This window comes from Acomys minous, assembly GCF_964271855.1.
Source record: "Acomys minous genome assembly, chromosome: 12".
NCBI lineage: Eukaryota > Metazoa > Chordata > Mammalia > Rodentia > Muridae > Acomys > Acomys minous.
Genome location: NC_140493.1, coordinates 108132985 through 108146359, shown reverse-complemented (window position 1 = coordinate 108146359; position 13375 = coordinate 108132985). Strand labels below are relative to the sequence as shown.

The following is a 13375-nucleotide window of genomic DNA, read 5'->3' as shown; positions in this document are numbered from 1 at the left end:
CAAAGGCTGTCTTTGTGATTTCTCAGATGTGCTGAGGAAGTGAAGAGCCAAGGAGAAGAGGCAGGCAAAGCTAGGGTCCACTACAACGTCGAGTTCACCTTCGACACAGATGCGCGGGTAGCAGTCACCATCTACTATCAGGCCACTGAAGAGTTCCAGAATGGTATTGCCAGGTGAGAGAGCCCAACAGGGGAGCTATTGCTTCCCAGCCTTCTGTGCCCACCCAGGGAGAAAAACATTCTGTTTCTTCAGCCAGGCAGGCTCTGGACCTTGAGTTTAGATTTTCTTTTTCAATCTTTAGCTCCTTTCCTGTGGATGTGTGGATTAAATATGTAAACCTGCCGGGCGGTGGTGCATACCTTTAATCCCTGCACTCAAGAGGCAAAGGCAGGTGGATCTCTGTGAGTTCGAGGCCAGCCTGGTCTACAAAGCGAGTCCAGGACAGCCAAGGCTACACAGAGAAATCCTGTCTCCAAAAAACAAAACAAAACAAAAATAATAATATGTAAACCTAGTAATAGTTCCAGGCTAGAGCAAAGAAGTAGATCAGCAAGGAGGGCTTTCTTCCCTGAGTCAGCGCTGGTGGAACCTGAGGCAGTGAGTGGGGCTGTCAGACTGTCTGGGCTGAATTCTAACCTTAGCTCTGATTCCCACTTTATCTATAGCTACATTCCAAAAGACAACAGCCTGCAGTCTGAGACAGTGCATTACAAGCGAGGCGTGTGCCAGCAGTTCTGCCTGCCCTCCCATACCGTGGACCCCTCAGAGTGGACAGAAGAGGAGGTAGGTTGCCTTGGCTCAAGGTCATCATCACCACCCCCACTACAACCCCCCTCCCTGCACTTACCTAGAACCTGTGCCAGCAGCAGGGCCTCTGTCCAGATGCTGGAATGCCATGCTCAACTGTTAAGCCTGGTGGCCTCTTCATGCTCTTCAAAGGTCTACTTAGTTCACCTTAAGAACATAACCTTTTGGGACTGGAGAGATGGCTCACTGGTTAAGAGCGCTGACTGCTCTTCCAGAGGTCCTGAGTTCAATTCCCAGCAACCACATGGTGGCTCACAACCATCTGTAATATGATCTGATGCCCTCTTCCAGACTACAGGTGTATATGCAGGCAGAGTACTGTATATATAATAATAAATAAATAAATCTTTAAAAAAAGAAAAGAAAGAATATACCTCTCCTTGTTCATTTTTCTATTCCAAAATAGCCTATTAGCTGAGGCTACTGTGAGAAAGCCATGCTTAAAGAAAAGGGAGCTACAGGCTAGGGGCTTTTATTGCAATGAGTTTTTGTTTTGTTTTGTTTAAAGAACATAGACAGCCTTAGGTTAAGCAGACCTGGCCAGTATGCAGAGATGATGCCCCTGAGCAGCACCTCCCTTCTATGGACGGACAAGTGTCCAAACACGTGCATTGTCTGTGTTTTCCTTCTCTTCCCTGCAGCTTGGCTTTGACCTGGACCGAGAGGTCTACCCTTTGGTGGTGCACGCTGTGGTGGATGAAGGAGACGGTAGGGAGACTTCTGTTTTCTGTGCTGTGCCCAGAACTACACACCTCTGTGGGTCTCTGTCAGACGGGTCTACACTCTTTCCTTTCCCATCCTGCAGTGAGGGCTGGGGTGTATAATGGTATTTATAACATGCCCCTGATAGTGATAGCCTAGCGTCGTTGGTCTGCCAGTCTGTGGGTTCTGGAGAGAACAGGGGCGCGGGAGGGGCTAGGGCTGCGTTGTCCGCGTTCTTCAGCCATGTGCCTGTTTCTTTCAGAGTATTTTGGCCACTGCCATGTGCTCCTGGGCACCTTTGAAAAGGTAGGCAGTTTTATCATGTTTTGCTCTTCTTCCTCATGTCACCCCTCTGCGGAAAGAGTGTCACACTGAGGCTGCACTTGGGACGATTTAGCTCTGCCACCCTAACTGCCATGGTCGCCGGTCCCTTAGGCCCCCATGCCCTCTTCACCCGGGTAATAAGGAAAGGAGCAACAGAATACAGAATGCTTTCTGCTCTCCCTCCTGGTGGTAACATCCTGCTTTTATTCCAGCACACAGACGGGACCTTCTGTGTCAAGCCCCTCAAGCAGAAGCAAGTGGTACGTAACGGAGAGCCAGCAACTCTTAGCACTTGTCCTCTCTTTTTCTTTTTTCCTGATTTTTTTAAACTTTAAAAAACTATGTGCTCTTGTTTCCTTCCCCTATTCTTTCTTTCTTTTAATCAAAGAAGATTTTTGGAAGGGGATCACTTTTGTCTGTTAGAAACTACTTGGGTGGCCCAAAAGGAACACTGACTTTTCAAGCCTTTATTGTGCCTGCCGGGCCACAGTCATCTTGAGAAGTGAAAGAACAGGACCTGCCTCCTGACATTAGGGTGAAGAGCGCTCTTTTTACTTAGAATGCCACGTTTAGAAATGTTTCAAGCAAAGGATGTCATTCAGGGCCCATTAGAGTCCTCAGCATAATTTATCCTAGCGTTCCTTTTCTAAAACTCAGCTCCTTAGCCATCTGCCGCGATGAAAATGATCATCAAATTTTGCACATGTGAGCCAGGCGTGGTGGCGCACACCTTTAATCTCAGCACTCGGGAGGCAGAGGCAAGTAGATCGCTCTGAGTTCAAGGCCAGTCTGATCTACAAAGTGAGTCCTGGACAGCCAAGGCTACACAGAGAAACGCTGTCTTGAAAAACTTAAAAAAAAGATTTGCGCATATGGGGCTGGAGAGATGGCTCCATGGTTCCAGCAACCACAGGGTGGCTCACAAGCATCTATAATTAGATTTGGTGCCCTCTTCTGGCATGAAGGCATACATGTAGGCAGAGCACTGTATACATAGTAAATAAATGAATCTTAAGAAAAAAAAGAAAAATTCAATTTAAATACTATAAAAATAATGGCCAGGTGTAGTGACACACCCCTTTAATCCCAGCACTTGGGAGGGAGGCCAGAGGCAGGCAGATCTCTGTGAGTTTGAGGCCAGCCTGGTCTACACAGAAAATACACACACACACACACACACACACACACACACACACACACACACAAAGAAAATCAACCCATTAGGGCAAGTTCTTAACCTACAAGAGTGAATGCTTTGGAATTGGAACTTCTGGCACCTCTCATCCTCCTGTAGGGAGCCTTCCTTTGTCTATCAGCAAAGGCCAAACCTCCCTCCCCTTCTACTGTTAGCTACCCTTCACCTTGTGATTCCCCACCTTTTTTTTTTTTTTTTTTTGAGGGTCTCTCTGAGGTCTTAGCTGTTCTGGAGCTCTCGTGTGTAGACCAGGCTGACCTCAAGCTCACAGAGATCCACCTACCTCTGCCTCCCATGTCCTGGGATTAAAGACATGTGCCAGCATACCAGGCTTGGTCATCACCTTTTTTCAAACCATCTTTGTGTGTGTATGTGTGTGTGTGTGTGAGAGAGAGAGAGACAGACAGACAGACAGACAAACAGACAGACAGGGTCTTACTTTGTAGCTCAGGTTGGTCTGGAACTTACTGTAGCTAAAGCTAGTCTAGAACTCCAGGTAATCTTCTTGCCTTTGCCTCCCTAGTGCTGAAGCCACCAAATCTAACGTCTCCTACCCTCCTGGCTCTACTTGTCCCCTAACCCTCCATGACATCTTCTCCTACTGTTGTAAAAGTGCAAAATGTTGGCACATGGTGGAGACTAGGCCTTCCAACACACATGTGAAAAATCTATTTTTTTTTTCTTTTTTCTTTTGTTTTTTCGAGACAGTTTCTCTGTATAATAGCCCTGGCTGTCCTGGAACTCTGTTTGTAAGGCTGGCCTCAAACTCACAGTGATCCGCCTGTCTCTGCCCCCCAAGTACTGAGATTAAAGGCGTATGCCACCACACCTGGCACATGTGCAAATCTTTTTTAAAAATGGATTTATTTATTTATTACATATACAGTACTTTGCCTCCATATATACCTACACATCAGAAGAGGGCACCAAATCTAATTATAGATGCTTGTGAGCCACCCTGTGGTTGCTGGAACCATGGAGCCATCTCTCCAGCCCCATATGCGCAAATTTTTTTTTAAGTTTTTTGAGACAGCGTTTCTCTGTGTAGCCTTGGCTGTCCAGGACTCACTTTAGACCACGCTGGCCTCAAACTCACAGCAATTCACCTGCCTCTGCCTCTCTAGTGCTGGGATTAAAGGCGTGCACCACCACGCCCAGCTATTTTCTTACACAATGAATGCTTACACTTGGACATATATCCTCTTGAGTCCATGCTGTTTGCAACTCTCTATAACAGTGAGCTGCGGCCGGGCGTGGTAGCGCACGCCTTTAATCCCAGCACTCGGGAGGCAGAGGCAGGTGGATCGCTGTGAGTTTGAGGCCAGCCTGATCTACAAAGCAAGTCCAGGGCAGCCAAGGCTACACAGAGAAACCCTGTCTCAAAAAAAACGAAAAAAACAAAAAACAAACAAACAAACAAAAAAACCAGTGAGATGCAATACACACACTGTCAGTAAAATGTTATGTTCCCTGTTGGATAGAACAGTGGGTGAATGAAACACTTGACTTTTCTCCCCTCACTCAGATGCAAACATAAGTAAATAAAAGCATCCTGTATTTGTCTAGGCCTTGAGTGTTTGCACTGTGAAGCAGGCGTCCTGGGCTGCCGGGGAGGGGCGGGCTTCTGCTCTTGTCTCCCAGTGGTAAGCCTACTCTTGGACTTACTGTTTACTATTCAGGTAGATGGGGTCAGCTACCTCCTTCAGGAGATCTATGGGATTGAGAACAAGTATAACACGCAGGATTCTAAGGTGAGTTGTGTTCCGGGGTCAGGATTTGCTCTTCACTAGAGGCGAGGTGCGAATCAGCTCCGTTCAGGGCCGAGGGCCTCGCGAGCCAGCCAGGTCCTAGAGGAGAAGATTCTCATCTTAGGCCACAAAAGTGGAAGCTTTTGCCACTTGGGGAATGAACAGAACAGGCTGCTTTGGATCTGCCCTTCTGCTCCGGGGCGCAGTTGAGCTCTGCCTCCCAGGAGGGTCTTGCATTTTCCTCCATCTTCATCTCTGTGCTCTCCTAGGCCCCTTCTGCTCAGACCTTAGGGGAGAATGAGCTCCGGGAGTGAGTCCAGTCTCGTAACTTGAGGCAGTTCCTAGAGGCAGGGCTCAAGCAGCAGCGGTACTGCACGCGCTGGAGGGATGGCCCAGGAGTTAGGAGCACTCACTGGCTCTTCTTCCAGAGGACCCAGGCTCAATTCCCAGCACCCATATGGCAGCTCACAGCTGTCTACCTCTACTTCCAGGGCACCTGGTGCCCTCTTCTGGCTCCTGCAAGCACCAGGAACGCAAAAGGCAAAGCGCCATCCACATAAAATAAAATAAAAACTAATTTTTTAAAAACTGCATAAACTAAGCCGGGTGTGGTGGCGCACGCCTTTAATCCCAACACTTGGGAGGCAGAGGCAGGTGGATCACTATAAGTTCGAGGCCAGCCTGGTCTACAAACCCTGCATAAACTAAAGCCCGTGTCAGTGTGGATACTGTTTGTATCTGTGGAGCTATGCCTGCTCTCCAGTCAGGCTGTCTTGTAAAGGAATAGTGGGGGATGGAAGGCTTTGTATGATTAGCTAAATCTCTTTCTGGCCAGGTGGCTGAGGATGAAGTGAGTGATAACAGTGCCGAGTGTGTGGTGTGTCTCTCAGATGTCCGAGATACCTTGATCCTGCCCTGCCGTCACCTCTGCCTCTGTAACACCTGTGCAGACACCCTGCGCTACCAGGCCAACAACTGCCCCATCTGCCGGCTGCGTAAGTCCTGAAGGAGCGTGCCAGTGAGGGCTGCAAAGGTGGGCACGGCACATCAGAACACTGGTGCTGGGCGTAGCAAATGGATGACCGAGGGAGCGTGGTTTCTGTCTGAGCCCTTGCTCATCCTTAATCCTGAAACAGGATGTCCTGATGGCCTTTTTTCTTCTTCACAGCCTTCCGGGCACTGCTTCAGATCCGAGCCATGAGGAAAAAATTGGGCCCTTTGTCTCCAACCAGCTTTAACCCCATCATCTCATCCCAGACCTCGGACTCTGAAGAGCATTCAGTAAGCTGGGCACAGAAGCACAGCCCCTCTGAAGCACATACGTTCTCTGGTGTTCTGTATTTTTCTGTAGGCTTTGTTCTTTATACAAAGTTTGGCTGTGTGGCCCTGGCTGGCTTGGAACTTGCTATGCAGACCAGATCTTAAACTCCTAGTGATCTTCCTGATTTTCTTCCCAAGCACTAAGCACCAAGCACCAAGCACCAAGCACCAAGCACCCAGTTCTGTCCTTCTTTTGGGGGGCGGTATTACATCAAGAATTAGACCTGAGCATGCTGGAGGAATTTTTTTTTTCTTTTTAGACCATCTGGGATCATGTTGTAGTAAAGCATGCTAATATAGAGGCTAGAGAAATGGCTTAGCAGTTAAAAACGCTGGCTACTCTTGCAGAGGACCTGGGTTCAGTTCCCAGCACCCACACGACAACTCACTACTATCAGTTTTAGGGAATCTGACACCTTTTTCTGATCTCCAAAGACACCAGGCATGCCATGTGTATGGTGCACAGATAAACATGCAGACAAATAAATACTCATAAAACAAAAATAAGTATTTTTTGAGACAGGATTTCTCTGGGTAGCCCTGGCTGTCCAGGAACTCACTCTGTAGTCCAGGCTGGCTGCCTCTACCTCACGAGTGATGGGATTAAAGCTGTGCACCACACCACCCACCCCAAAAGTAAACTTTTTTTTTCTTTTGGTTTTGTAGTCCTGCCTGTCCTGGCCTCCTTTTGTTGACCAGGATGGCCTGGAACTCACAGAGGTCTGCCTGCTTTCGCAAGTGCTGGGATTAAAGGTGTGCACCACCACACCCGGCTAAGTAAATAAATCTTAAACATCTTACTAATATTGCAACTGAAAGTTGAATTCTGACCATTGAAAGCTCCTTTCCCTCCTCTGGAACTTGGAGTGCAGTTCATACTTACATTCCTGGAGCCATCTGTTTACTCCAGTGGGATCCAACTCGGGACCGCCTCCTGGCAGAAACAGGATGACTTTTGGATTTGAACCAATTCTGCAACCTTGAGTCCTTGAAGAAAGTTGCTGCCTTTCTCCTCCTTTCTTGTGGCTTCAGAGCTGGAAGCCAAGCAGATAAGAGAACTGACTTTGGAGTCATAGTGTGAGAGACTCAGAGTGAACCTGGCAGCTCTGCAAGTGTAGGACGGTGGAGAACCGGTGGGAGTGTGGCTCAGGCATATAGCACGGTGGCACACACACGGCCTGGGCCCTCACCACTCTGTGAAGCAGCCCCACCCCCAAACAAACCCCTGCAAATACTGACTTGCCTTGATTGACCCAGTGGTGGGAGAGATTTATCATTCAGTTAACAATATACGGGAAATTGTCCAGTTAGTATAAGGGAAGAAGTCATTTTGGCATTTATTTTCATATGTGGGTTCCAGAACTCAAACTCAAGTCATGAGGCTTACCTGCTGAGCCATCTCTGCAGTCCCAGCTTATCAATTTACCCCTTACAGACTAGATTCCAGATGGAATAATAAGCTATTAAAAGAAAAACAAAGCAGCAGGCACATCAGTGCATGAATTTAATTCCAGCACTTGGGAAACAGAGGCAAGTGGATCTTTGAGTTCCAGGCCAACTAGGGGGAGTTCCAGGATAGCCAGGGCTACACAGAAAAACCCCGTCTCAAGACACACACACACATACACACACACGAAAATATGTTTAATTAAACAAGAAAGATTCAGAATAATTTTTTAATTTTATTTATGTGTATGTGTCTGTGTGTGGACATGTGAGTACAGGTGGCCCTAGAGGTCAGAAGGCAGCATGAGGCCCCTTTAGCTGCAGTGACAGGTGATCGTGAGCTACTGATCTGGGTGCTGGGATCTGAACTCAGGTCCTCTGCGAGAGTAGCGGGATCACTTTACTACTGAGCCACCTCCCCAGCCTTTAGAATTGCACTTACAGATTAATCACAAATCATAAACTATAACTAATCGGGAAAACGTGCTAGATTGACAACAAAAGTCACTTTGGGTGTTTGCTTATTGGTAACTTTTTCTTCTTTGATGTATTTTATAAATTTCAATTGTCATCAGAGAAATAGACTTTATGAAGAATCATGTAGGTGTCATGGCTCCTCAACACCTTCCCTTTCCTTATGTTTAGTACAGCAGCTTTTCTTGCCAAAGGAGATGCTTAAACACAGGGCTCATCTTTCAATGCCCAGCAGGAAACATGATCATGCCCTAAAACAAAAAGTGCCAACCTAATTCTGGGCCCATCTCTGATTCTTATAGTCCTCGGAGAATATCCCACCAGGCTATGAAGTGGTGTCTCTCCTGGAGGCCCTCAACGGGCCTCTCACACCGTCTCCTGCAGTTCCTCCACTTCATGTTCTTGGGGACGGCCGCCTCTCAGGAATGCTCCCGTCATACGGCAGTGATGGCCACCTGCCCCCCATCAGGACACTGTCCCCCCTCGACCGCCTGTCTGATTGCAGCAGCCAAGGACTCAAACTCAAAAAGAGTCTATCCAAGTGAGTGGTTAGTGTTGCGCTGGGCACCTCAGAGCTCTCCAGAGCACCTTTCCCTGTCAACATGGTGATAGTCTCATCCGCAATAGAGAGCTTACCAGTGCGGCCCATCTCACAGGAGCCCTGCAGTAGTGAGGAAGGGGGATTTCCCCCAGAAGATAGAAAGCAAATGAGAGCCGGGATCTCTGTGAGTTCAAGATTAGCCTGGTCTACAAAGGGAGTTCCAGGACAGCCAGAGCTATACAGAGAACCTCTATCTTGGGTGGGGGTAGGGGAGTCAAATGTGCATTGTTGCCCAGGGTGCGTGTGGTGTTGAGAAAAGGAAGGACACTGAGTAGTATAGACAGAGCCCCTTGGGGCCCTGGCTTAATCTGAAGTCAGAGAAACCAAATGGCACTCTGTCCTGAACCCTGAAATCCCTAGGACACAATCATAGCATACTTCCTGTGGCAAGAGGATGTCTCACAGATCAAGGTGTTGAGATGGGGTGGGGGTGGGGTGCTGGTGTTTTCCCAAAGTTCAGGAGGTAGAGGCAGAGGCTCTACCCACCTCCAGTAAGCCTCTCACACCTGCTCCTCCTGTGCAGTGTGAGCAAGTAGAGTCAGGAAGGTAGTGTATTCAGCTGCTTTTCCTCTGGGTGTTTGCAGATCTATTTCCCAGAATTCTTCTGTGCTACATGAAGAGGAAGATGAGCGCTCTTGCAGTGAGTCGGAGACTCAGCTCTCTCAGAGACTGTCAGCCCAGCATCCTGAAGAGGTAACTGGCTTTCTTCTCTCTCCCCGGGTACTGGCACCAGGCATCTGCCTGCATGGCTCCTTGGTCCCCTGCTTTTATCTGTCCATTAGACCTTCTAGTACCTTACAAGCTGGCAACTGCAGAGGTTCCCTGAGATTGGCGCGTTCTCCACCTGTACATCCCTCCCATGGACCTTACCTAGAACTCAGACCTTACTAGCCCCAACTGCCCAAGGCAACAACAATCTGGGTGCAGAGGGCATTCAGAGATGGGGGGAGTGTTCCATCATCAGGAGTTCATGTCTATTGGGATAACGTTTGTACTCAGCCACACTGTATATGGTTCATTGTTGCTGCCCAGCAAGTACTTCTTGAATGAGTGCATGAGAGGCTGAGATAGGGTCTTACAGAGTTCAGGCTCGCCAGGAACTCACTATATAGCTGAGGATGACCCAGAATTCCTAAGCCCCTGCCTCACCTCCCAGGTGCCTGTAGGCTGCCTGTAGTCCCAGCTCTTGGAGACTAAAGCAAAGGGTCCTAAGTTTGAGGCCAGCCTAAGCTACATATCAAGTTCAGTGCCAGCCTGCTATTGATTCTACCTCAAGAGAGAGGGCAGACAGAGTACTCAGAAGAAACCATAAGGTGTCATAGTGCGAGTGCAACTTCCTTTAGTGACGGACATCAGAAAAGCTGTTGTGCACGGGTAGCATTTGCCTGGATCTTGAAAATGTTTAGACACAAAAAGGAAAGAAACCTCATGAGGAAGCTTGGAGCAGGCTGAGGGGCACTGTGAGCGGCCTTGCAAACCTCAGTAGTGCAGGCCTGACCTGAGATGGAAGAAGCCTGGCTGGGGAGTTGGACAGCTGCCCTTGCACCTCTGCACCCAGGATAAGAAGGCTGAGTCCAGGGGACTGGTGGCAGGAGGGCGGAGGTGGTGTCTGTTTTAGACCTACTTAGCAGGAACTCCTGACGTATGTGTGGAGGAGTCCTATAGGCAGTGAGGGCCCTGTTGGTTTTGTGTTCTTTTCCTTTAAAGGAAAGCTGCTCATAATCCTGGGGAAATGAGGGATCCCCCTCTGTGACAGCTGCTGGGTGGCCTGTGTCACTGGAGCTGCGTCCTTTGTATGTCCCAGCAGATGCTGGGCCGTAGGCAGGAGGTGCTGACTGAAGTATGCACTCCCCTGGGACAAAGTCACTCCAGGCCCTGGCTGAAAAGGAGTGCTGACAGGGGCCAGCCCTGCCTCTCCCGACACTCATGCCCACAAGAAGAGAGGAGCTCGTCCCTTCCCTCCGTGTCCCTCCCCAGCTCCGCTCCTGCCCTTCTGCCCATATGCTGGGCTCGTGCTGGCTTCATGTCCCACTGTGTCCTTCACCCCCAGGGACGTGATGTGACTCCAGAGAGTGAGAACCTCACCCTGTCCTCTTCAGGGGCTGTTGACCAGTCATCTTGCACGGGGACTCCGCTCTCTTCTACCATCTCGTCCCCAGAAGGTACCTGAGAGATGGGCTACATGCCCCTCCCTACCTGGTACACAGCTGTGCTGTGACTTCCTCTGGGGATGGGAGCAGCTAATGGCTGGACAGTCCCACACTGGAGGAGGGGGGGGGCTCTTATTTACCCTCCTGCATGACGAGCTGCCCTCTGCACTAACAGCAGGAGCAGAATCTCAGAAGACCCTTCTCAGGAGAGGGCAACACGAGGCCTTTGTAACCTCCCCGTGTGGCCTAGTACAGAAAGTGCACACCGCTCCTCAGCCATCACAGCCCTGTCACCCTCCCGACTTCTGTCTCCACAGACCCCGCCAGCAGCAGCCTGGCCCAGTCAGTCATGTCCATGGCATCCTCCCAGATCAGCACTGACACAGTGTCCTCCATGTCTGGCTCCTACATTGCCCCTGGCACAGAAGAGGAGGGAGAAGCCCTGCCTTCCCCGCAGGCTGCCAGCAGGGCCCCTTCAGAAGGCGAGGTAGGGAAGAGCTCTTGGTCGGCCTCGAGCTCGGTTTGCCATGGGCAGGGGGGCTGTCTGTAAAGGCCTGGGTGCTGGCAGGGTGCCACAGGAGCACGGCACTCCCTGCAGGCTTCTGCATGAGGAGGGCTCTGTGAGGAGGAAAGCTTCGGCTTGGCTTGGGTGTCCTGAGCGCTTACCTGGAGAGCCCGTGATGACCACGCCCTTGGGGTTTGTTGCTCTTTCACAGGAGACACCAGCAGAGTCTCCAGACAGCAATTTTGCCGGCCTTCCAGCTGGAGAGCAAGATGCAGAGGTAACCTAACCGGCAGACAGCAGCACCCTTTCCCACAGCCAGTTTGTCTTAACGGTGGTGTTGCCTGGCAATGGCTGTGGCAAAGGAGCACTGAAGCCGCCTTCCTGGGTGGTATTTCCACATCATTCAGGAGTGAGGGGAGACGTGACAGTAGCCTCAAACTCTGACCAGGAGACACTGGTTCCATGTATGGTCCATAGGGAGTGAGTTCAAGAGGAGCCTTCCCATGCCAGACCCTGACAGGCCTGGGGAATGTGCTGGCTGCTGTACGGTTAGTCTGCTCACCGGGGCCACTGGGTCTCAGATGCTCCCCAGCACTAGCACACACAGATGCCCCAGGGAGATTTCCTCTTGCCTCTAATGTCCACACCCCATCCAGGAGCCCTGTCCAGAGGCAGACAGAAAGACAGCTGTGGGTGATGATGCCCTGAGTGTGTTGGGCGCCATCACTGTGCGGCCCAGGTTTCACTTCACAGATCCTTTCAGGATGTTTGGGTACTAACTGGCCCCTCAAGAGTTTCTGAAAGCTTTAAGACCTCATGATTTTCTTTTACACTTGTCTCATGTGCTGGTTTGAGGCAGGGCTTAACTCTCTCTACCACCTGAATGTTTACTCTGGGCTAGAATTGCTGGAGCGGACCAAGTTGGTTTTTATGCTTACCAGTGGGTGACCTTCCTACCCCTGTCTCCCAGGTTCTGGGATTGCAGGCATGTGCCCACACCTGGCTTTTATTTGCTGTTGCGTTTAGCTCCTAGTCTATGTTAGCGTCAGCAGAGCTACAAGGGTACTCCTGACAGCTCATCCCAAGCAGTTGGTCAGGCAGCCCCGGCCGTGGTGGGAGTATGTGCTGCTGGTGTGGAGCGTGGCAGTAACTACCAAGGGATGCCCTGCCTTGCCCTGCCCTTGCTGGGCTCCTGACTTCTTGGTAGGCTCATGGGCCTTTTTTCTGCCCTAGGGAAATGATGTCATAGAGGAAGAGGACAGATCGCCTGTGCGAGAAGACGGTAAAAGGCCTGGTCCTTGCTCAGCTGTGTGGCTCTGGGGAGTGGTTATCTTGATGGCACGCCAGGCAAACCTGGTATCGGTGACATTTTCAACTCCTCCTGAGATGCAGAATCTGCAGGATGCGGGGAGGAGGATGCTGCAGAAGACACTCTCTTTTTGTACCCACACCTGCCTCCTGTGCAGCTCTCTAGCTGAGCTCTTGGGCTACCCTGGCACCCCAAGTGGAACAGTGGCAGTTTCTTCCCTATGAGAGGCCAGACTCTGGTAGCTCGGTTTGCTTTAGTGGAGAACAGCTAAGGGAACACAAGCAGCTCACGTGCTGAGGGTATGGCCCAGGAAGCAGGCACCCTGCAGGGCTGGCCCAGGCAGCACTGTGGGCTGGGGTTTGGTCTCCAGTTAGAAGAGTTTGGTTCCCAGAAAAGAGGGCATGCCCTGCAGGACATGGGAGGGGCAGAGGGCTTGTTAGAGAAGTCAGCCTGCCTGTCCCAGAAGCCGGGCTCCCTCCTTCTCTGCTCCTGGTATACGTGTGCCATGGCCTGGATGCAGTTTGCTCCAACAGATGTCATCCTAATTGCTCCTGCTTCAGCACCGCCGGCCATTGCTTCAGGGGTGTCAGGGGTGCATGTGGACTTGACAGCTCCCACTGGCAAGAGGCTCAAAGATAAAGAGCCTCCAGGCTGGCCTCTTCCACTCCCGCACCCCAGCCCAGGGCTTGAAGCTTTACTGGCTCTGAAAATACTTCAGAGTCCAAAGCCCCGCACCCTGAGTTCTTTCTCAGAGAACGTTTTCTTCTAAGATGCATGTGGTGGCGGGGTTGTTG

The 13375-nt window shown here is 50.4% G+C and overlaps 1 protein-coding gene across 2 annotated transcripts in view; it reads left to right on the top strand.

Annotated features, from left to right (window-relative positions):
• Positions 1–13375, top strand: part of RNF157 (ring finger protein 157) — a 73801-nt gene that overhangs the window by 51907 nt on the left and 8519 nt on the right. For both annotated transcript variants that reach the window (XM_084750113.1, XM_084750114.1), the window contains exons 4-17: positions 27–173; positions 666–783; positions 1449–1515; positions 1772–1815; positions 2046–2093; positions 4708–4779; positions 5612–5771; positions 5945–6057; positions 8319–8557; positions 9202–9310; positions 10668–10779; positions 11085–11254; positions 11484–11549; positions 12506–12554. In XM_084750113.1, the coding sequence (XP_084606239.1) occupies positions 27–173; positions 666–783; positions 1449–1515; positions 1772–1815; positions 2046–2093; positions 4708–4779; positions 5612–5771; positions 5945–6057; positions 8319–8557; positions 9202–9310; positions 10668–10779; positions 11085–11254; positions 11484–11549; positions 12506–12554 (1514 nt within the window). The remainder of the gene's footprint in view (positions 1–26; positions 174–665; positions 784–1448; positions 1516–1771; positions 1816–2045; positions 2094–4707; positions 4780–5611; positions 5772–5944; positions 6058–8318; positions 8558–9201; positions 9311–10667; positions 10780–11084; positions 11255–11483; positions 11550–12505; positions 12555–13375) is intronic.